This window comes from Choristoneura fumiferana, chromosome 2 (assembly GCF_025370935.1).
Source record: "Choristoneura fumiferana chromosome 2, NRCan_CFum_1, whole genome shotgun sequence".
In the NCBI taxonomy this organism is placed as follows: Eukaryota; Metazoa; Arthropoda; class Insecta; order Lepidoptera; family Tortricidae; genus Choristoneura; species Choristoneura fumiferana.
This window is the reverse complement of record NC_133473.1, coordinates 12,759,945-12,785,582: the sequence shown is the minus strand read 5'-3', so window position 1 is coordinate 12,785,582 and position 25,638 is coordinate 12,759,945. Positions and strand designations below refer to the sequence as shown.

The following is a 25,638-nucleotide window of genomic DNA, read 5'->3' as shown; positions in this document are numbered from 1 at the left end:
TCCAACAAGATATTTCACGGTTTAATAGGTTGAACTTACGAAGGATGTCATGTATTCATGTACACCATCTATTAAATTACAGAAAAAACATGTTTACTTACAAAAATCTGCAATTGTTTGAAAAATGTCGCGGGCAGATTAGTGTCGGTAAAAAAGTTGATTGGCCCATTATACCAAATTCCAAATGAAATTATTTCAAAAGTGCACCTTTTCTCGTGGCCAGATAACGATCCTATAACGTTTGAACAAACAAATGAATTACTAAATGGAATTCTTGTCGTTTAATGAAAAGTCAGGAAGGAAAATTATGTTAACTTGCATTGTAAATCCGATACAGTAAAGCAAGTTGAATTGATTTAATCGTTTAGACGCTAGAGTAACACAGATAGGAAAAACCGGCCAAGAGCATGTTTGACATGCCCAAAATAAGGTTCCGTAGCCATTACGAAGAAAAAAATATTTTTCTAAGGATTTCGTATTTCATACGGAGTCTTCCAAGTTTAGTTATATTTTATACCTTAGGCTGCTATTTAATCATAAACTACTAATAATTCTCAAGCAAACTTAGCTATTATAGTTTTCCTTGAAAGTTTAATATACTTAGGTACTACCATCTTGATTTTTTTTTTAATTTTTCCACCCACCGGTTTAGATTTTAAAGGGGGGGACGCTCGATTTTAAAGAAAATTTGCACTTTAAAGTTGAATATTTTGCAAACATATCACTGGATCGAAAAATCGTCTTACCAAACCCCTATTGGTTTTATAAGAAAAATCCAACAATACCCTACAATATAGGGTTGAATGAGAAAAAAAATCACCCCCACTTTACGCCTTTGGGAGGTACCCTAAAAAAAATTTTTTTTGAACATTTCACTGTATTATTTTGTCGGCATAGTTTATATAATTATATATCCACGACGACCAGACGACCAGACGACGACCAGTTGGCTTGTGGTTAGAGAACCTGACTACGAAGCTTGAGGTCCCGGGTTCGATTCCCGTGTCGGGGCAGATATTTGTATGAAAAATACGAATGTTTGTTCTCGGGTCTTGGGTGTTTAATATGTATTTAAGTATGTATCTATCTAAATAATTATATTTATCCGTTGCTACCCATAACACAAGCTTTGCTAAGCTTACTTTGGGACTAGGTTAATTGGTGTTAATTGTCCCGTTATATTTATTTATTTTATTTTATTTATTTATTTATTTTTATATCCGTGCAAAATTACAGCTTTCTAGCATTGATAGTCCCTGAGCAAAGCCGCGGACGGACAGACAGACAGACAGACAGACATGGCGAAACTATAAGGGTTCCGTTTTTGCCATTTTGGCTCCGGAACCCTAAAAAGGTTTCAAACACTTCTCTTTTGCCGTCGAGGTTTAAAACGTTCCCAGATAACTACTTCAGCTTTTACATCCTACACTCTTGATTTTACTGAGGCAAGACTGTTACTAAAAACATTGTTCCAGAATGTTGTTGGAAGTTTTGTCTCGGTCGATTCCAGTGGCTTAACATGAAAACTTTATAAACAAAGTTGTTGCTTTGATTAAAATAAATGATTACGTTTACACGCACATATTACTGTCAGTACATACTTTTGCGTCTACAGCCCATAAAAACATCTATTAAGACTGATTAGCTTTAGGATTTCATGAAAATGACTACACTAGATAGAATGCGAAGACGTTATCGAATAAGATTTAATGAGGCTGTCAAGACTCAAAAAAAAATACCCAGGGACTTCTATTTATCTTATAAAATTGGAACTTGAATTGTTTCCGACAATAGCAATTCAAGTTTAGTCTTCAATGGTAGATGACTTAACTAACTCTAGAAACATCCTAGACTGAATTACTACGGCGGCGAGATTTGACCTGAATTAGCATGCTCATGAAGTTTCTAATTAGTGACAGCTAGAAAGTAATGATTTCAAAAGACGAAATTATTATTTCTTAATTTAAATTATAAGAAAGAAAGAAAGAAAATACATTTATTTACAACACAAGACACAACAATAGTAGGTATTAAGTACAAATATACAACACGTAGGAAAGTATGTGTCATTGCGGTTGTGAATCGGACACTAGCTCAGCATAATGCTGAAGCGTTAATAGAATCATGGTCTTTAGGTACTATTGCGACTCTTTCTTACCAACATAAGGCATGCGCGATGATCGCGCGAACTAAGCGATGCGACCATCGCGTGTGCGCGCGATCGCGCGATCGCGCGATTGTCAGTTAGGACACCTATTCGAATTCAATATGTATGATCGCGCGCACACAGCTACAGATATGTTGTTTCGCAGCGCTCGCTGTAGTTCGTCGCGGTCGATGATCGTCGCAGTGACGCGTTACTATTAGGACGTACTGCCGTACCGAGGTATCCGAGGTGGAATGGACAGTGAAAATCGCACTCACGTAATAAGTCAGAAAAAAGAAGAGAAAAGTAAAGACGGCTAAGGAGTAAGGATCCTAAGCTTAAAGTAAAGAAACCTAAAGAATGTGTCGCAATACTGTATATGGTTACTGGGAGGAGGAGATGACATAGTTTAATTTAATCAACGTAACTCTCTGAATTATCGTATAACAGAACAATTATATGATTTCTGAAAAAACTATAGTTTTTTGACATAAATCAAAGTTACCGACAGTCTCATACTATCGTGACTTCGCGGTCAATCTTTAATAATTAACAACCAAAGGACCACCACTTTTGATTCTCAATATTGTCCCTCCAGTATTTGCGATGTAGATTTTTTGTAATTACCATAGCTAATGCCAAGGGCCAAAAATAGCTCAAAAACCTTTTTAAAATCTTAAATATTAGAGCATCCCAAAGGGTTGGTTCTGTTTTTTTAATAAAATAAAGTAACCTATAGAGAGAACCCTGCTTTTCGTAAAATAACGCAGGGCACTTGATTTAAAATGAATTCTCCCTAAAAATCGAATCGAACGAAGAATACATTATTTAAAAATGTAAAAAGTTTAAGTATATAAGTAAGTTTAATGTAAAAAGCCTTATCTTGATCTTAGTCTTGAAATATGTTATTAAGTAGGTACATGAGTTTTTGGTAAAAAATCATTTTTAATACATGCTTTTATGCTATACTTTTTGTTGACTGTACTTATATTGTCACCCAAATTTCAAGTCGATGCCATTAACTGTTGAAGAGTTCCGTCCCGTGGACACGATTCTGTCCAGACTACCAGGATGTCACTGCCGGATTATTGTATTGTCACACAATTTACATCAGTATACCAAATTTCAAGTCAATCCAACTACAGAAAATTGGTCGAATTTAACTTAGGTACAAGATTTGATTACAAACAGACAGACAACGGGACAGGTGAAACTAAATAAAAGCTTCGAAAAAGGATTGTGTGTCAATCGAAACAGAAAGAAAAACAAAAAAGGGCAAACAAGTTCGAGTCTGATTCGCACACGAAGGATTCCGTACCATTTCCATTAAATTGAAAGAAAGAAAGAAAGAAAAATGATTTGAAAATTGAAAGCGGAAACCTTTGAGTATTTATCTAGCTAACTGCTAAATACTCAAAGGCGGAAACACCGAAAAAAAACAAGTTTTTTGAATGAATTATTTTAGCAACCAGAGTTAAATGCTGTGAAGAAGAAGTTGAAACCTCATTGTACTGGCCATCAGATATTGTGTTTTGCTTGACATTGATTTGATTTGTTGATAGACTTCAATACAAATTTGGTTCTGAGAATATTTGTTTTATTAGGTTATGGGAATTTTACAATATTCCTTTTATAAGTAATATTCTTCTATTTTTGGGATTAGTTTTACCTTTTCAATTTGTGTTTTGCAAATATGAGTGTCCAAAAATTGGATCGCTTTAATATTGAAAAGCTACGCGGACTGGAAAACTGGTTGGTATGGAAATTCGATATAAACCTTCAACTAACTATGCATAAATTGCAAGATGTTGTGAAAGGCGTCGAAACTCTTCCTGTACCCCTAAAGAAAGACGCGTCGGCTGACGAAACTGCAAGTTATCAAAGGAAACTTACCCAGTATGAAGAACGCGACGCATTACTCCAATGTATCATCGGCTGTAGCGTCTCCGCAGAACCTAAACGTCATATACTCACTGCTAAATCCGGTAAGGAAATGTGGATATACTTCACTCAGTATACGAGCAGAAGAATGATAGAAGACTAGACTTGTTGTATTGCCAGCTGTTCACTTACACTAAAGATGAAGCTGACGACATTGCCACGCACGTCTCTAAGCTGCAGGCAATGTGGCAACAACTCAATGACGAATTAAAGGAAGAAGGATCTCTCCCGCAATCATTGTTGATGAACAGGATTCTTAACACATTGCCTTCAGCATATCTTGAGTTCAAGAATGCTTGGGAGTCCGTACCTAAGGAGAACAGAAGTATTTCTACTCTTATGGAGCGTCTTCGTCTTCATGAACAACGTCTTGGAGACTTGGATACTAGACCTTCTACTTCCACTTTTACGTCTGAAAATGCTCTTTTATCAAATAAGAGGAACGACAAAGTCAAGTGTTCACATTGCAACAAAATTGGACATACTCACAACAATGTTTTTTGCTGAAGAAGCTTAAGAAGCGGAATAAGGGTAACGAAGCCATTCCGAATGATGGTGATGCATTTCTATCTCGACTTGATAATTTAAATTCAAACTGGATAGTTGACTCAGGAGCATCTCACCATATTACGTCAAGCGCCAATTGGTTTAGAAGCTACACACCATTCGATAACCCAAGAGCTTTACGACTGGGAGATGATCGAAATATGTATGCATATGGCCAAGGAATTATTGATGTTGAAATGTCGGTACAAGGTAAATGGAAACGTGCTCATCTGAATAATGTTTGGTATGTACCTCAAGCAGGACAAAACCTATTCTCAGCCGGTTCAGCATTGGACCATGGATATATAGAGATAGCTGACAAGGATAAGCGTGTCTTCAAAGATAAGAGCGGCCAAGTCAAAGCTGTCAGTATTAGAGATGGTAATCTATATAAACTTTTGATGAGAGTAAGGACTGTTAATGCTTGTGTTGTCAAAGAAGGAACAAGCCTACAGATTTGGCATAAGAGACTCTGTCGCCAAAACAAAAGAATGGTTAAGAAATTTTCGTCAGCTGAAGAAAATTCCTTCGTACCATATAGCGATGCCGACTACGCCGGAGATAAAGACACAAGAAGGTCGACTTCTGGTTACGTATGTCTGGCCGCAGGGGGAGCGGTGTCCTGGTCTTCAAAGACACAGAGATGTGTGACTCTTTCAACCACTGAGGCGAAGTTTGTGGCGGCCAGCCTTGCAGCCCAGACGGTTATATGGCTCAATCGACTTTACAAGGAAGTTCGAGGAATCGGGGTCATACCTACTGTTTATGTGGACAACCAAAGTGCTATTAAGCTTGTCAAGAACCAGTGTTTCATTTTAAGACAAAGCATATAGATACGCGCTATAAGTTTTTGCGAGAGCTTCATCAAGAGAAAAAGGTCAATGTCCTCTACGTACCTTCTAGAGAACAAGTAGCAGATACGTTTAGAAAGCCCTACCAAAGGAAAGCTTTCTTAGAGCACGAGCCTCACTGGTGAGTCAGCCTGATCTGATGCAGGGGGAGTGTTGAAACCTCATTGTACTGGCCATCAGATATTGTGTTTTTGCTTGACATTGATTTGATTTGTTGATAGACTTCAATACAAATTTGGTTCTGAGAATATTTGTTTTATTAATTTCAAATGTCCACCTATGGCAGTTCATAAGATGCAAGTATCAGACGGACGGACGAACAGCTGAACCTTATTAATATGGGAGTAATCACTCCCATGACATTATATTACTGAGGTTCAGCTGCAATAATCAATTAAGGTGCATAGTATTGTATCCCATTAGTACCTACCTTTTGATACGAAACTCTAAAAACGAAAAAATACTTTAAACTTTTATCATCCTTTTCCATACAAATATGCACGCTGCACGCTTTACTTAATAGACTGAGAATAAACTTAAATATATACGATATTTTCTTTGCTTGCAATGACATTCTAAAGACATGTCGATATAATCTAAGTGTTTACTGTCTCCTGTCCTCCCAGTCACCCCAACGCTCGGTTCGAGGCCCTCGAAATAAAGTTAGATGCAGATTATCTCTTCAGACGCCGAAGCAAAATGTAGCTTCTTTTTGATAAGGAGTATGAAATTCCTCCGCCATTTCTTAATTGAACTTAATCTACTTGACGTGAAAGTAGTTTCCAGCAACACCACCTTGATAGATACCGTTCCTCCACTGTGAGATCTTGCCCCGTACGTGCAAAATTTAGAATTGGCAAGAGCGTTTATCCAAGTTACTATGGGTATGTACATGGGTGCTATTAAAAGGCAAGTATATCGTTTGATGCAAACTCGAAAACGCACCAACAGTGGCAATGGAATGGAGCTGTTGGTGTCCGTGGGCGACATTGAACACTATATACCTTCAGGTGAACCCCATGTCCGTTTGTTGGCGTTAGAAACATTCCTCGTTGGGTAGATGTTATGGAAATATTTTGATGTTAAGTTGAGTTATACATTATCTAAGTACGTAAATCATTTGTGCCACAAAGTGAATGGTTCATCAAGTAATTTCAAAATAATATCAGGCGTGAAATAAAAGTCAGTGTAGAGAAACACCACATCAATACTCTAAGTATAATAATATCCGTACAATGTCACTTGTTGACATCTTGCAAGTGTACTCGCACGTTATAATTTTAGCTAAACACGTTTTTTATTTTCAATCTAACAATGAGAATTCATCAAACGATACGTAAAAATACACGTTGGGTATGTGGAGTCCTATGTAAAACTTTTCCCATTGTTGGTAAATAGAATAAATTTTGTATTCTCAGGAGAAGGGGCTAGCAGATTGCTTCTTTGGAATTAGGGGCAATGACATTTGAAAACATTCAGTTGTGTGAATTCGACCTGATTTTAAAGGTACCTACATATTTGTTACCTGGATTATAATTATCTTGTATTATATTGTATGACTCTTACTGAACATTAAACACATATATTATACAAATGACAGATAACATTAATACCATGAAAATTATATCAAGAATAATAATAAATAGTATGGGCTACTATATGCGCAGTCTAACAATATATATGCGTGTCTTCATATGACAACTCGCCACTTGCATTCACCGGTTGCCCGCAACTTTCGCGGTGTTGTCAATCCACCTAGTGGGAGGCCTGCCAACGCTTCGCCTTCCGAATCGTAATCGCTATACCAGAACCTACTTCCCCTAACGGTAATCCGTTCTTCAAGCGATGCAGCCTGCTCAACTCGAAGTTCGTGTCGTGCGGTCCCTCTGACACTTACACTATTTAATACGAGAGCGAGAGGGACCGCACGTCACTGCCACTTCAACTTGCATATTCTTCGAGCTATGTCGTTGAATTTAGTTCTTCGATGAATTTCTGTATTCTGGATTTTATCGCGTAAAGAAACTATATACTATATTCCACCATAATATTGAAACTATTATATTACTAGCTTTTGCCCGCGGCTTCGCCCGCGTAAAATTCGGTTATTGCACGCTGTTCCCTCGGGAACTGCATTTTTCCGGGATTAAAAGTAGCCTATGTCTCTCTCTCTCTGGCCCATAAACTATCTCTCTGACAAAAATCACGTCGATCCGTCGCTCTGTTTCGACGTGAAAGACGGACAATCATACAAACACACATACTTTCGCATCTATCTTCTATCTATACATCCATCTTCTTCTATACATACATACATACATTATAATAAAGCTGAAGAGGGTCGAAAGTCTGTACATGGAAGATATTCGAAAAAAAGTTGGATAATTAGAATCGATAGCAGAACACGTTCCAATAGTTTTTAGAATTTTTGTCTGTTTCTCTGTTTATCTGTTTGTCGTTTGTTTGACCGCGCATCACGTGAGAACGGCTGAACGGATTTCAATGCAAACTTTACTAATCTGGCGAGAAAATCCCCGGCCACGTTATAGGCTATAAAAATTCAACCCCTAAAAGAAGGGGTAGCCACTACACTCGATTGAGTTTAGTTTGCACCTGAATCTTATGACGGTTCTTAGGAAGGAGGTGCAAACTTTTTTAAAGTGTGCTATAACTATCGAGTACCCTGCTAAACTAACAGATGGCGCTGAAATTAATACGTTGTTTGTGACATGAACGACATGAATAAGCCACTGAGGAATGATCTTGCCAAATTGGGATGCACCAAAAAAAATAACCTATAGTTTTTAGTTTATTTTTGGAAAGAATAGGAAATTGTAAGATACCATTTTCATTGTTTTTGAATTTGGATGAGTATTTATTTTTTTATATTTTTTTTACGAAATACGCTGGATGACGTCACAGTGAGACAGCCACGTTCCATTGCCTAGAAAAATTCAGGTCGTTCATAACATAATCTGTGGCATCACAATTTGACAATAATTCAAGCACGGCTTTGGGTCCTAAATGAACTATGACAAATAGTTTTATTTATTCCTCTTCTTTTAGCTTCGATTATTCCTATGTTTATTTAATGGTGTGATAGTAAACAGATATTTTTATTTAAATCTTTTGTATTTACTTGTAACGTAATAATTTAATTTGTAAAAATACATTGGAAATACTCGTATACATTTCTGACTTTACGATAAATGACAACTGTTTAAAGCCGGGTGCACATCATGTGATTAAAGTTCTATCTTTGTCACTATTAGCTATTATAAGCAGGACAGCAACATTTCAAACTGTCAATTTGCTTAAGAGTGTAGAACTGCTTTATAACTGCCTTTGTGACGAGACACTGCAGGGGTCAAATGAGGGTCATTACTTAAATTTAGTTTATTTAATTCAGTTTATCACATTTTTGGAATCTGATTTCTGAAAACGCTTCACAAAGCCTATTTCTCCAAATGGTTTTCGATTTATTATATGTCGTCAAAAATTGGGACATCCCAATTCACTCTAAGTTTAGAAGAGAGGGTAGGTACGGTTATCAACAAATTTAATTGAATAATTGATTAAATAATACAAGAAAATGAAACAATAATTTTAATTGCCATACATTGCACCGTGCTCTTGGGGAACTGAGTAAACATTAAGTGGTGGTAAAATCAACACGCATAAAAACACGCGTATAATGAGGGCTACAGTTTTCGCGCTACACACCATTTTCTCTAACTATCCGTCACGTTTTTCAGCTTATGTCATTACAATTCAGCTGGCCAACGTGAAACCCTTGGACTGACTACGTAATGAGACACTATGTTATGTACAGTACAGCATCTAAGCCGGAAAATTCCATCCAAGTTAGGTTGCATCCAATTTCCTGACCGTCTATTTTACAATGAAAATCTCAATTTAGCTGAAAATTTGTCTGTCTAAGCAATAAGCCATTTTGACACCACTCACCAAATGATGTACTTTTTATAAGCTGTCAAAACTCAGCCCTTGCGTTGATTTTGTGCATAATAATAATAAACTGTGACGTAACATGTTAGTCAAATATTCATTATATTTTATTTTGTTATATTTATTTCAAAACTATTAAAAATCAAAGTTTACCTACAGTTAATTGAAAATCGATCTGAATTTCCGGGTACAAATAAACAGGTTTTTTTAAGAGCTGTGTTTTGTACCATCGGTGTCATATACCCTAATCTGAGTCAGACGAAAAGACGTGGTGGCATTAGATTATTTTCTCGGCCAAAAAAATGTTCAGGAGCAAGACAACTCTCAGGAGCCCACAATTCTTAGTGTTAGAAATAACATAAATATAGCAGCTTTTATATCAACTTTCAAGTCTCCAGACAGCGCGGACCTCCGTCCAACTAAAGAACTGTCCTCACTTGCGATTGTGACAGGCAGATGCAGTGCAGGGGGCACGGCGGCGGCGTCAGCGGCGGAGCGTGCCCGGCCAGCCCGGCGCCCAGCGACCCACATAGCGCCCACAGCACCGCCCATACCACCGTCCACCTGTGTTACCACAATAAATAAAAGTAAATATTTGCCAGTCACATGGCGCCGTTACAACTCTATGCCCACCGGGTTACAGCTTGTCTAAGCTAAGATGATGATGATAGGTGGTGATGAGATGACGCGTTGAGCGAGGCACGCGTCATCTTAGCTTAGACAAGCTCCACCTAAACTTTTTATGTGACGTCAATAATGAAGAGTGCCTACACTAATTGCGACATGTTGCTTCCTTGTGCGGTCAAGAACCTGGCTCGATCACCAGAGGGATGTCAGAAAAGTGCACCGCAGCCGTCTCTTCCGGACACCGACGTTGCAAAGAGACGGCTTTATCTTGGCGGCTATATGGTAGCCTATGCTTATTATCCAAATAGATAGTTTGTGAACTGTGGTGTGTTAAGTTACCTCAGTGTTTGTGCGGGGGCCATGCACCGGAGCCGACGGAGCGCGCCGCCCGCCGCGCTCTCTCACCTATACACCCCCATTGCTGCACCACAATCTGTTGATAAGAAAATTAGACGTGAATTCGAGATTGAATGATATTGTAACGGATCACTCACGTCTACAATATCATTTGATACAATACAATACAATGAATCTTTATTTTAGTAGTTGAATGTGTTAATCAAAGGTTTAAACTATCCTTTTGAGAGCTACGATCCCACAGACAAAAAAAATACATTGGCGTCAAACTTATAGCACCCCTCTTTTTGTGTCGGCTTAAAAACAGATATAGTAGACACTGGTCTACTTCAACTATGACCAAGGCTATGACGCAGTTTAGGTATGACGCAGGTTGAAACCACAGCTATAGAAAGTATAAAATAAACTATTTTTGTCTTGTTAGCGGGTAAGGAAAATATTTCTCTAACAGCAGGTATATTTTTCACATTACCGAAAAAGAGCCCACGTTATTCACTTTGCGCAACACAGTAGAATTACTAGTAATATAGTCAAACAACTCTTTCAAGGTGTCTTCTGTGACTACCTTCAAACGAATACCCAAGTAAATTTAAAGAAAGAAAGAAAAAAAATATATCTAACAGCAAATATATTTATGTACTTATTGATAATTTATGTCTTAAAGCTTAAAAACCTTGAATTAAATAAACTTGTCGTGAACTTAAACAACAGTTTCTATCACAATGCGTTACGACTTTAGCATGAATCTTCATACTATACCTTTATTAAAGTTTTAGTAGTCATTTTCAACTAAATATAGGTAGGTAGCTTTAAAGACGCTAAGAGATGAGTACTTATTAATTTGTTTCAGTGCACGCCGTACACAACAAAGGACGCCTCATGACAAATTATTGTGCTTTAAGCCCAACACATCAATTAATTTTATCAAATGGCTATAGCCTGCAGCACATCCATCGGAATAATATGTTTATGAAATAAAACCACCTTTTGCCTGTTGGGAAATTGAAATTGTTTTCAATCGAGGAATGGCTTTTGTTTTGACGAATCGCTCAGCTTAAAAGGTATTAAATATATTTTTAGTTTATATTGTACGATATTTTAACATTTATTGATACGATTTTATAGATTCTGAATAGAAATATCTAACATAGATTCCTCTTTTCTAAATACCGTAAACAACTATAACGGAAAAAAACAACAACTATTTAAATACTATTTGAATAGTTTTCTTCCTAAGTTTTACTTATGTATGTTCTATTTTCAACCTAAATCAATACTACCAGAAACTAAAACATGCGCAACATTGCTTTGATTATTGAAGCACTTACTTATAATTTAAGATTTTTTCCGTTTTTATGATAGCATTGATTATTCATGAGTATGATGGTTTCATGAAATTGTGATTGAAATGTTATGTTATCTAAATAAAGTATAATCTAACCACCATAAGATTAAAATCAGCATCGAAATCGCAATCGATTCAACGAGCCCATAATTCACACCTTGGCCGAAATTGGGGCGTGAACGTTAAACAAATACAAAAATGTTTTATTTGGGCACAGGATACGAGCATTACATTGTCTGATTCAATTATACTTAAACGGAAATTGAAAATGAACACTTGATAGGGAGGCTCCCTGCCCTTCGGGACGCAACCTATTTTACATTATATGCACGCATATACCTACATACTCCGCGCTCCACGTTATGGAATACATATAGCATACTTAAAGTGATTCCGTTTCAATCCCAAATTATGTAAATGGATTTCATTTTACAGACAATCGATTTGGTATTATCGAGTGACGATTTTCAATGGACAAAATTTAGTTTATGAGATGAACCGCAATACAAATTTTTGGTATCGTGTAAATAAATTACGATCGTATTTGAACGTTTTACAACCTAAAACTAACTAACTAACGTCTAAAAATGTTAAAGTAGCAGAAAAGGCATTTTTTTTTATGATGGAGTAAATATCAATGAACAGGAAAAGAAACAAGGTCGCGAGAAGCTTGTTTTTAGGGTTCCATGGTCAAAATGGCAAAAACGGAACCCTTATAGTTTCACCATGTCTGTCTGTCTGTCTGTCCGTCCGTGGCTTTGCTCGAGGACTATCAATGCCAGAAAGCTGTAATTTTGCACGAATATATGTATATGTAAACTATGCCGACAAAATGGTACAATTTAAAAAAATATATATTTTTAGAGTACCTCCCATAGACGTAAAGTGGGGGTGAATTTTTTTCTCGTCCAACCTTGTAGTGTGGGTATCGTATTTTAAAACCATTGTAGGGTTGCTAAAACGATTTTTCGATTCAGTGATTTTCTTGCAAAATATTCAACTTTAAAGTGCAAATTTTCATTAAAATCGAGCCCCCCCTCCCTCTAAAATCTAAACCGGTGGGTGGAAAAATTTGAAAAAATTCAGGATGGTATCAGGAAGTATATCAAACTTACAAGGAAAACTATAAAGGTTAAGTTTCCTTGAGAATTATTAGTAGGTAAATAGCAGCCTAAACTTGGAATATTCTGTACAAAATACGAAATCCTTAGAAAATATTACTTAATTTTTTCGTAATGGCTACGGAACCCTATTTCCGGCGTTTCCGACACGCTCTTGGCCGGTTTTTCTGATCTTGCATATCTAGGTAAGTATAGCTCTCCGCAAAATGACGCATCAATTCATATACAGGCAATTAAACTATTGAAATGTTATATTTTGCTATTATTTATTACGAGCAAAACTTAATACAAAAACAAACGGACGACGTAACTTGTTGCGGATGAAGATTTGTAAACTTTGACGAAGCATGTTTGTTTTAAATAATAATTAATACATTTTATTGACTAGCTCTGTAGCTGTTTTCATCTTTATTTTTATTGACGAAGCTTGTGTTAAGGAAAAACAGAAATAAGCTGAAAGAAGCAACTTATATTTTTTATTAAAATGAAATTATACGCAAGTTTTAATTTCCTCCAACTAAAGCAGAATATGCTGTAGATCAAGCCGTTTAACGTGTAAATGAATAGGCAGGACTACAATGAAGGCAAACGTACACGTGAATAATAGCCTACAGGCGCAGCGCTTGCTTACGATACAAAACGGCGTTTTGAATAATTCCAGAGTCAGAGCATGCCAAAAATTTAAAATTTCACGAGTATGTTTATGCGCTGTGGAGTCTGCTTCCCGGGAGCCCCATTACTCGGCCCAAGACGCACATGCTTTTAAACTAAACCACCATTAAATTGCACACAGAGCGGAATTACGAAAGTGCTCAATTTTGCTTCGAAAATAAACGGGTTATTGTGTCTTTAATGTTTACTTTTATGAAACAAAATATGATATAAATGTAGAAATACACATAATCATAGAGTTAAAAGTGCACGTATCAACAAAAATAATCAAAAAAGATGCTACCATGTGGTGTTAACCGGGAACAAATACAATTGAAAAACAGTTAAATCTGTTCCATATTTGCGTCAGCGGAAAAGGATAGCATTCGAGGACGACCTACCACTATTACTACTACAGCATCGGTCCGTCTGTTACAGAGCTTTGTCTTTCGAACCATAACAGGCGTACGCCTAAAATGTTTCAAAGAGTGTCGTAAGTAACGGTTATCAAAAATTTTACAAAAAAAAATGTTTTTCACTTCTCATGTTCGTAAAGTTCGTGTTTATGCTGTATCTATGCGACATAAAATGACTTTTTATGCTCTAGTGCATAAAATAAAATCTTCGTCTAATACCAACTCAAGACCAAGGTAATCAGGTGTCAACAGCCACAAACAAAAAAGTTTCTATATATTTTTTAAATATTTTTTAATTTATATAAAACTAAAAATCAATCAAATCAATCATAATAAATCAATAAAATTAAAATAATGGAATTATTATAATAATGCATAAAAAATAAAAGGTACATAGAAAGTGAATCATTGGTTCCACTGTTGCTATTTCATTTCCGCGCAATCGAAGTGAAAAGCAGAGTGTAAAACTCGACCATTAAACCCATTTTCCCCTCGACTTGTCTATCCACCCTCGCCGTACTGGCCCGGGTGGATGTATGAATGCCTCAGGTAAAATGGCTCGTTTTATGCTCTTGTTGTACAATCTACTATTGTATGGTGTAACAGTGCACAATCTGAGTGAACCACCCATAGAGAAAACTACATAAATACTTAATATACTTTGTTAAAAAAAACAAGCTGCTTCTTTTATGATTAGGTAGGTACTTGAATAACCTGCAACTTGAATTTTGAGTTGAAGTTTTGTAAATATGTCAACTTAATAAAAAAGCGGATGAGCCCTTTTTAGGAAAATTTTAATATCCTTTCTATGTTATTTAGGGGTATTTCCTTTGGTATTTTAACGAGTAAGAGTCGATCAAAACTTAATATTGAGTACCATTTTTTCCGCATATTAATACAGAACCAATATTGTTTATGTAGAAGCTCATTGTACAGAACCCAATACTGCTCGTACCCCGACGCGCACCTGGCCTTTCGTAACCTTTATTTACCTCGACCTACTGTGGAACAGATCAACCAACTACAAAGAGAGTATCTGCACGTTTGTTCAAACATTCGCATACCATATATCTTCCTGAATTTGTGTCGTCCAGTGTAGTGGACAAGTTTAATTGGTTCCCGGAGTGCGATCAATCATAGCAATGGCGGCCGTGTCATCGCTGCAATACCGATTCTCGTAGCCACCGAGTTCTATCTCTACCGTGAGATTGTATGGTAATGGTCTGAGAGCTGGGACCCAATGCTACTCATCCTATCCTACTTCCTACTTTTATATTATAAATGCGAAAGTTTATAAGTGCGTCCGTGTGCGCGCTAAAACGGCTGGATGAATTTGGATAGAATTTGGTTTATATATAGCTGAACGACTGGTATAATACATAGGTTACTTTTTAGGGTTTCGTACCCAAAGGGTGCCAACGGAACCCTATTACTGAGACTCCGCTGTCTGTCTGTCTGTCTGACTGTCTGTCCGTCTGTCACAGGGCTCTATCTCTTGAGCCGTAATAGCTAGCACTTGAAATTTTCACAGATTATGTATTACAGTGGCCGCTACAACAACAAATACTAAAAATAAAATAAAGTTACAAATTAAAGGGGGTCGTCATACAGGAAACGTGTTTCATTCAGCGGTTTTTGGTAGCTACGCTGCCAAGATGACGGCCGTCAGTTGCTACGGGCAACGCCCGTGACCCTATGTTGTTAAATGTTTAACTACTTATTAATTTGTGATTTTATTAGTGTTATTTTATAAAACCTTCGATAATTATAATAATTGTCTCTAAGACCGTGGTTTATTTTTTTGTACAGCATTAAGACTAAATAACAATTTATGATCCACAAACCTCCGACACACACTACACACACTTCACAAAAGCCAACTTCAATAAAGCACTCACAGCCGCTGTATTTAATGTTTTTTACACTAAAAAATGTCCGTTATAATTCATACTAAGTAACACTTTTTATTTACAAGGTCAAAATTTAAAATCAGGTTAAGATTTATTCACTAATTCTTTTGATATAAGTACGCGCCGTTCGGCCGAATTACTGCGTTCAGCCAATTTTTTTTTTGGCGTACCGTAAACTGCTACAACTTTGCCCTCTGGCCCCAACATTGCCTGATTCGATTTAGAGTCGATAACTTAGCACCCTTTAGGTTTTAAAACTTTTATCCCCCAGTAATAATAATTCCCGTGTGGATAAAAGTTTAAAACCTATAAGAGTGCTAAGTTAACGACTCTAAATCAACTCGGGCAATGTTGGGGCCAGAGGGCAAAGTTGAAGCAGTTTACGGTATGGCAAGAGTCTAAAGCGCTATTCAACCTCCGACAGGGCGACAGCCAAAAAGGATGAGAATTTAAAATTGTTCTTAATTCAAAATACTTGCACCTAGTGCTTACATTTTGGTGATATGTTTTTATTAACTTGTAATGTAATGTAACTAATTATGTTTGTTCAGGTGGAATTAATAATTTAAATAAAATATTAAAATCTTAAATATTAAATATTTCAACTTAAATTTGAAGTGGATATTTTCAACTGATTGAGCTGAAATTTTGCATGCATGTATGAATCCGATGACAATGCAATATTATTATGACGTAGAGCTGATCTGATGATGAAGTTAGATGTTGGCCATAGGAACTCTGTAATAAAACGACACTACCGCATCGATTTTGGTCTCATTTGATTCGTCTTGACGACTACCTACTTTAGTAACCAGGGCCAAAAGTACCGCCAACAAAAAATCTTGTATTAGATTTTTTTACAAAAAATGATTACCGAACTATTTGTTTTTAAAACATTGTACGGAGGTGCGGAACCCTTCATGCGCGAGTCGCTCGCACTCGCACTTGACCGATTTTTATCTCGTTAATTGCCATGGGATCGCGATAAAATCCTGAAACCACAACTATTAATTTTGTATAGGTACATGGAATTTGGTACGGCTGTTATGCAACGTTACTGAAGAGCACGTCGTATTTTTAGAAAACTCGCTTTTTTAGAGATGTATTGTATTGTATTTAGTAATATCCTTCGCTGCGCGGATCCGATTAGCACCTGGCCGATTTTTGCCTGTTTTGTAAAGGAAGTCAGTAACTGTAAGTACAAGTTTTTACACTGCCTGAAATAAGTCACTGTCTACTAACTCTCAGTATATAAATGGAATGATTTCTGGAATATCGCAAACGAGGTAAAACTTGGAATGGAGAATCGGGGCCCAGGGCCTTTTAATCGTCGCAACTTCGCCATCCGATCCGACCGATACTGCATTAATCATTAGCGATAGATCTATCCGACATCGGAAGTGATTGGGACTAATTGTCAATGTAGTTATTGAACTACAACGTGCGACTTTTACCTCACTCCTAGGCTACTAGTTAACGTGCCTGTATGCATGCTGATGTATGATGATGATGTACGCTGCATGTATATGGTCTTTGACCCCGAAACTAATAATCTAACCAACTTAGATAAGTTGAAAAACCCTCGACATTATAATTTCAAAGTTTAATGAGTATCTCAAAAACAAGTGAACCGATTTTAATGAAGCATAGCTAAGAAGTATTGCTTTCACGTGAAAAAAACTGTAAAAATTTTCGTAACATTGTACGACGATGCAAGGTGGCTAATATAATAATAATATAATTTTAGATAGCGTCTTAAGCGGGACGCGAGTCGTATTAATTAACCGTGAAAAAATATATGAAAACAGGCCTAAAAGGGACCGGCGTAAAATGGCGTATTATGCGGGAAATCGTATTAAACGTGATCGTATTAAGCGGGTTCTACTGTAATTGATTAACCAGGCGTTACTTAGTGGAGGTCCTTACGAATGAACTGCAACGTTTAAACTAGCTATTCTTAAAACGGTTTGGACGGCTCTGTCTGTTTGTTCTTTTACTGTACAACGCGCGTTGTAAATCAGGTTTACGGCGACTAAACATGTGCTTACCAAATAGCTTATCTTGTTTTATTGCCACCTCAGAAATCAAATACAAAAGCATAATTATTCGCTAGTTTATTTTAAAAAGTTAAATTAACAGAATCAATAAAAAGTTTTAATTTATGCTCTACGTTGGAATTCAAACTCTGAAATTACTTGAGTTCATAACGCAGAAACGTTACAATTTCAGAACGCTGTCTGTTTAAAATAAACTACAATTATAATATTTTCAATACCAATTTAATCATTGTCATCATCATATCAGCTGTAGGACGTCCACTGTTGGATATAGGTAGGCTTCCCCCTTAGACCTCCAGTTGCTTCGGCTCAAAGCGGACCAACATGAACTTGCGGCTTTAACCAGACCATCCATCCATCTACTTAACAGACAAGTTAAAAGAAAAGGTAGAGGTTTTACGACTTCATATAAAAAAAACTTGCTTTCAATTCTGTGAACGTAAAAACATCAGCTCTTACTAAGTGCAGTCAGAATTCTGAATTCCATGCTGACTTTACCACTCCACATAAATCACTGAAAATCTATGTCATAGCCGCATGGAAATTTGGATCGTTCTGCACCAATTCATACGTAAATCAACCTCAGAATGCGCTTGCGGTTACCGAAAATATAAAAATGTAAGAATTATGGTTCTATATGTAGACTAAGTTTTCAAAAATATTTTTTATTTAGAAATTATTATGACTCTATTCTCTTCGATTTTCAGTTTAGTTGGAGATACTTGCCCTTTAGCAGTAGGAATTTAAATTCGGCAAAAACCATTAATAAATGTTAACCATCAAAACATAAATGTGAAATGAGAGCTAAGTTCAATATTATGATAATATATGCCTTGATTGTTGACTTTATCGACAAAAGAAGTGAGATCTACTCGTAAATGGGTGCCAAGTTCAATGGTCAATCCTGAAATTTATTTATAACAATATAAAATATTTTATAACCGCTTAAAATATCATTTCTTCTTATAATTTGATGTTAATATATAAATAACCGTTTGAGGTGTGTTTATGAAATTTAGAGCACATATGAGCCATATGAGCCAAATTTGACATATTTACGTGAAATAGTTTTAGAGTTGTGAGGAGGTCAAAAGTGGCTCTAAATGGTTCGGGTAAAGTTGCACACGGTGCTGCTCGCCAGTTCTGTTAGCTTGAACTTGGCTTGATACGCTGCCGCATGTCTAGATAGTAAGTTGGTAATTTATTGAATCAGGCGTTACTTTGCGGAGGTCCATGTCAATGAACTAAAACAATAACTTTGATCACCCGCGACCTTATGATAGCTACGTTTATGCAAGATATGCGTGTTCATGCAGTTCCTCCACCTCCACACTATAAGAACACACACAAATCACAGAAACTCATCTATCACCGCCATCACACTACTCACTACACTGACGCGTTTCGAACTCAACCAGATTTCATCTTCAGAGCAACATAACCGTACAAGTACCGTACCGTATGTAAGTATGTACCGTTGTAAGTAGGTATAAAATTATTTAACATTCAGTGGTTGAAAAGTAAATTTAAAAAATCAGCACAGCGAATTAAATATAACTTTCATAAATCCATTATGAAATATATAATTATTTAAGGTTTCACATAAGTCAGTCATTTCTGTCTTAATAAAAGGAACTTCCACTCTGTTAGCTCTTAAGCGTTCTCGTAATTTGTTGAAAGTCCGAAGTTTCCAGTGGGCGCGATGTACCTAGATTTGGCTGCGGACACTTCTCAGCGAGCGGAGGCAGAGTACAGCAAAGTTCATAAAGTTCGGTCGTCGCTGCGGTCGGCCTACCAGTAATTTACGAGTTTAGTACTACTCCAAGCTTTTAGCTAAAATTAGTTAATCCCCAGAAATAGCCGGTATCTGATCTACACGATTAAGTAGTTACTCTAGTCATGATAAAAAAATATTATAAGACGTACCTATTCATACTTTCAGTGCCAAGAACACGCAAGGCGCGTTCTCTGTTCGTAGGCAGTTTTCGCTGCAAAGCGGAAAAATGCTGCTACGCGCTACGAGCGTAGCCGCGTAGCGATTACGGCAGCGAATGTGTTCAACGATCAGGATAGTAATCAGAATCAGAAGACACCTTTTCATTTGCCTTTGTTTCTCCTCAGTATAATATTTTGTAATTTAATTGTTAATACACATGAATCATACCACAGCCACCGGAATAATATGTACAACAAATAACTCAACGTATTCCCATTTCCATAAAAGCCTATTTTTGAGGAAAGGTTGTTCCAGTCACATGTATACACGGGATTTTCGCCCATTTATCTCAAGATAAACGAGACAGGTTGAGTATAAGATTAAATGTGTCAACGAATTCCTCCCACACACCCTTATTTCACACGCGAACACTGCCGACATTTTCTTTATGAAACCAAATCTGTCGACGGGAGGCGTTACGGATTTCCTTGATCATTAATTAATTTTTCTCGCGTGTAATTTTGGGTGTAGGCATGCGACAAAGAAATAATTCAGTCAAAGAGGAGTTCTCTTATCTTACGGTGAGATTTAAGTTGGAACGAAACATCATTATTTAAATGAGAAGATAACTTACCTACCTAATTCACAACTGTTCACTGCTAGACACATTAGTTACTGCTACGAGTAGATCGATATTGATAGAAACCGAATAAATTATTGAACACGTTTTTATGATGACTACATGGGTGTATAATGTATTTGAATTTGTTTTCGGTTACCGCTAGCTAATAAAATCATATTACACGAGAAAAGCAATTCAAGAAAAATAAGCTCATATAAGGAAATGGCCTCGAGGTATATAAACGCCATCATAAGCGAATTCCGCAGGTACAATGTAGAAAGGATCATCCTTAGTCAAAAGCCACGACAATCAAGTAAAAGAAAATTCAATAAGCACAATCTCTTTTGCAAACCCAATTGTATTCGGGGAAATTGTTAAATTATAATAAATCTTCCGATCAACTAGGTAAGGTACGTTGTGGTAGTTTCATGTGGATGTGGCAACTATTCTAACCACATTAATCTTGTTTATTTATGACTGTAAAGTTTTCACATTTGCACGTCTCACTGTTTGAGGAGTGTGAATCATATACGTGAAAGTACCGTGCATATATATTACAAGCATACACAGTTGTTTGGTTTTGAGCATTCTTGTTGAACAACAAATCTTCGCTGTCTCTGCCCCTCCATCCGCGCCCATTGCTATTCATTCCTGAAACTCCTTTAAAATATTTTGCTGCTCCAAACGAAGATTTTGCCAAACAAAATTAGGCTACGTTACGTTTTGAATTTCTTTTCTATTTACTTGCTGAAAATAAAAACATCGCTTTCTGGGTATAAATTGGGTTTCTGGAGAGTTAAGACGCATACTACCACTATGTTACCTTTTTATGTTATATGGTAAACATACAGTTATATTAATATAACGTCTGAAAATGGCTCAGGCCTGAAATGTCTGCTTTTCCATAATGTCAGCAGGTCTTTTGCATAATTTCAGTTTCTCAAAAGTCTCCAAGAATGACAGTTTTCGTATAATGTTCCCTTTCTAGAAAGAGCTTATTCCTAAAATGTCTGCAAACTCAAAATATCCGCCATCTTACAATTTTGGCATTCGAGAAAAGTCTTATTCCCAAAATGTCTGCAATCATGAACATGCAACATTTACCTAAAATATCTTTATCATTTTAAAGCGAAAATCCTTTGAAAATAAAGCAGACATTAAGGGAAAACAATCATAATAAGACGGTAGCCTAAATAAAAAAGAACATAACGGAAAAGCAGAACATAGATAGGTTATATTACCATAAGGTAATGCTAATATACCTAATAGGAATGTAAACATTATGAATAGACGACTTCCTGAGGACAAAATAGAAGTGCTAACATTGTGAAAATGCAGACCGTTTGAGAATTGTACATTTAAGGATAACAGATATTTCGCCTGAGCCCTGAAAATTAATGATGAGTTAAAATGATTACCTAACCTACTTACCTTCCTTTCGATATTAATTCCAACATTGTATACTTAAGATTCAATTTTTCTGCACGTAGATATTTAATAGGTTTAACTTAAACAGTTGTTTAAATATGCTTACCTACATTTATCTGTGTTCACTGTGGTTTTTGCAATCAAGTCTTCAAATTATTTTTTATCTATTGTGAACCAATTAGTCAATCAGATCGACACACTTCCAATAATTTCCCATTGAAAGGTCTAAATAAAATACCGATAAAGCAATCAAAGCGGTCAATTTACTTTTCCTTGTTAACTATTGTGATGAACCAATCAGTCAATCAAATCAAGTCACATCCACCCACTGCTCGGTGAAAGGTTTAAATAGACAATATTTATTTCAGTTCATAATTTATATAAGTGCTCATACATAGACATACCCAGTCTCAACAAAAAACTCAATTATTTTTCCGCAATTAACTAATTTTCCCAAAGCTTATAGTGGTGAAAAGGTGCATACCTCCGAAAACTGTTTAAAGTTCAACACCTTGGCCGCACGAATCCTACTCCAACTAGACACAATTTTAATTAAATTTTGAATTGCTGGAAACAAGTTCTCGCTTACAATACAGAAAACGGTCGGACAGTTGGTTAACTAGTAGGTATACAACATTATGATCAAAGTGAAGGCGGAGCACGGGCGACACGGCGCTAAAAGAGTTGCGAGGGTGACGTCGTTATGACATGAATACTGATGGACACCGTCCTATCCCTTCATCGCTTGATTAACATTCAGAGCCACTCGCGACTCCAAGCTCGGTATTCTTGTAACAATACTGAGCACAAAATAAAAGCTTTGCACGTCCACTTGCTGAAAGGCGGACTTCCTATACCGCCAGCCCATTTTCTACTTCATATTATTATCGAAGTTTATAAGAGCTGAAACATTGGCTTTTTAGTTAGAGGTCTGCGCCGTGACCCAACGGTTTTGAGTAAGAATGACGGCTATTTGATAAGATGTTAAAGAGACGCTGGAGTAAAATCTGATTTATTATCCGCGACGGGCGGAGGCGCGGAGCGCGCATCAAGTTGTTTTGTGAGACTTCAAGTTGTCTTGCATTCTTAAAGGAGGACGCGAAGCGGAAAACGGGGTGTCGTACTGGCGTAATACCCGGCCGTATATCCCTCACCAAATCCTTACATAAACACTATTGTATTGTAAGCAGGTAAATAATTTATTTTTATGTAAGAGGATTGTATTAAGTCAAGTGTCATTGTTACCGTGGAGTATTGGGACAAAAAATACGTATTTTCTTTTGTGGTGGAAATAAACGTGCATGATATTCATATTTTAATATCAGATGTACGTTATTACAAAGAAGGTTTGTTTAGGCGGAATAAGCAACTAATAACCGCGATGTACCGACACAGGCGCGGAAGGATAATGGAGCTAATTCAGTCGGATGCCGTGATGTTACGCTAACGCGGAATATCATTCATAAATTCATTTTTCCTACTCCCTTTTCTTCTGTACCGGGGCGCGTTCAGCTTAGCCATTGTCACCCGAAAGCTTATTAGACGTCATTACCCTTGCTGTGTTCGCATTTATATTTTAATTAAGAACATTCTGGAAAAATGAAGCCATAAAGTTGAATGTCTGTATTTTGCACGTATTGAACGACTCAATCTACTTGACAGAGCAAATACCGCAAACTTATTTGACGGAAAGATAATATTTGTATAGGAAGCGCAACAGCGGAGTGAGTGGAGAGGCTTTTGTTCTGTTTAGATTGGAGCCTATTACGTTCGCGTACTTACTGCGCGCTGGAGCAGTTCTCGTGAGCAATCATCGCTTTAAATTTGTAGGAGCCTATTAAAAATAGCTACAATTACGTAAATAAACACCAGTCTTTTAAAGCAAATTAATACATTACACCCCTAAAACAACAATGATAATTGCATTTGTTTCCAAAAATTATTTAACGATATATACCGGTCAAAAATCGATCAAAAATAAAAGGGTTTCCCATTTATCTCAAAAAAGTGGAGATTTGTATTTACGTCAGTGTTATATTAGAGATGCGACATGTTTTCTTCAGCATATTAGTCAGTGGCACCTATAGACCTTTTCTAGCAACCAACACAGATAGCTGAAGCGTTTATATGAAAAGAGAAGAGGCCTCCGATGGGGATCCTCCTCGGTAAGCCAATCTTACTTCATTCCATCTGCGTATAGTCTAGGGACTGGTTGCAAGATTAATAATTAGAAACAAAAAAACTTTAGACCTCATTACGCCTTTTTAGTAAAGTACCATATTATGATCGATCTGCAAATTGAATTTCGTGTACGAAAAGCAATTTATTTATGTGTCGTGTGTTGTCGTGAGACAAGGGGCATATTTAACAATTCTACATGCACAAAATTAGTTGAAAAGTTATTTGATTTTAAGCTTTAAAGCCTCGTGGGTATTCTTAATGTCAACATCACTGAAAAAAAAAGAATAGCTGAACTAGTTTGACTACTTGACGTTTTGCCAAAATTTACTAATTAGGAACCAAAATAATGCTAATATTGCAAAACTGATTTTGGAAGACATCACCTAACTAGTTTTGTTATTTGAAATTTATTTAATAGATACTTTTTTTTTCACCTAATATTTATTAATATAAGTATTTTATTACTAGTAGAGAAACTCATGCGCTTGCGATTAAAACCATGTACGTTTACTAGCATTTACTAAATCAGTTATCTAAATTAGTTTTATATATTTTATCAAATAATAACTAAGTTGCGATGTTGGTGTAGCTTTTTTTTATATGCAAAATAACAGAGCAATGAGTAACAAAACCGAAAACATAACGAGTTTTAATTTAAAAAATCTTAAAGTTTTATACAAAACATTTTATGAATAGTTAAAATAAGTTTGTTTTAGTATTCTTCCGTGGTTTTAGTTAAGTAAATTTATTTTTCAAAACAAAGGATGTCAATTGTACGGAGTTTCATTTCATGAACCCCTGTGCACCCCTTCGTTTTGGTTTGTATAAATCATTGTGTATTTACATTCCGTGACATAAATGTTTATCTATTTTGAATTAAATAGTTTAATAACTATAAACCAAATAAGTTATTTACGAATAATTAAACAGGTAAGTTACCAGATGCATTATTAAATTAGAAAACATTTCATCATCATCATCCCAGCCTATATACGTCCCACTGCTGGGCACAGGCCTCCTCTCAGAACAAGAGGGCTTGGGCCATAGTTCCCACGAGGGCCCAGTGCGGATTGGGAACTTCACACGCACCATTGAATTGCTTCGCAGGTTTGTGCAGGTTTCTTCACGATGTTTTCCTTCACCGCAAAGCTCGTGGTAAATTTCAAATGTAATTCCGCACATGAATTTTGAAAAACTCAGAGGTGCAAGCCGGGGTTTGAACCCATGACCCTCTGCTTGAGAGGCGATAGGTCAAACCACTAGGCCACCACGGCTTCACAATTCAATTGAAAAACATTTCAATTCAACAAATTTAGCAAAACTATTTCGTATCAGTCAATCTAATTGATTATTTATTATTAAACAATTTGTCTGTGGTAACTAAATGAAATCCTGAAAATAACTTAGTTATTTTGCTGGAAATAAATAAAACTGTTGACTGATACAATTATGTGCCACTACTTAAACTTGAACTGTTTTGTTAATACTACTAAATTAGTATCTATGTATGTATGTAAATTCTTTATTGCACATAAAA

The 25,638-nt window shown here is 36.4% G+C and overlaps 1 protein-coding gene across 1 annotated transcript in view; it reads right to left on the bottom strand.

Moving 5' to 3' along the window:
* LOC141445530 (uncharacterized) overlaps positions 1 to 25,638 on the bottom strand; it is a 56,347-nt gene that overhangs the window by 5,690 nt on the left and 25,019 nt on the right. The window contains exons 2-3 of the mRNA XM_074111362.1: positions 10,417 to 10,510; positions 9,888 to 10,014 (exon numbers count right to left, since the gene is read on the bottom strand). Of these exons, the coding sequence (XP_073967463.1) occupies positions 9,888 to 10,014; positions 10,417 to 10,439 (150 nt within the window). The 5' untranslated portion in view covers positions 10,440 to 10,510. The remainder of the gene's footprint in view (positions 1 to 9,887; positions 10,015 to 10,416; positions 10,511 to 25,638) is intronic.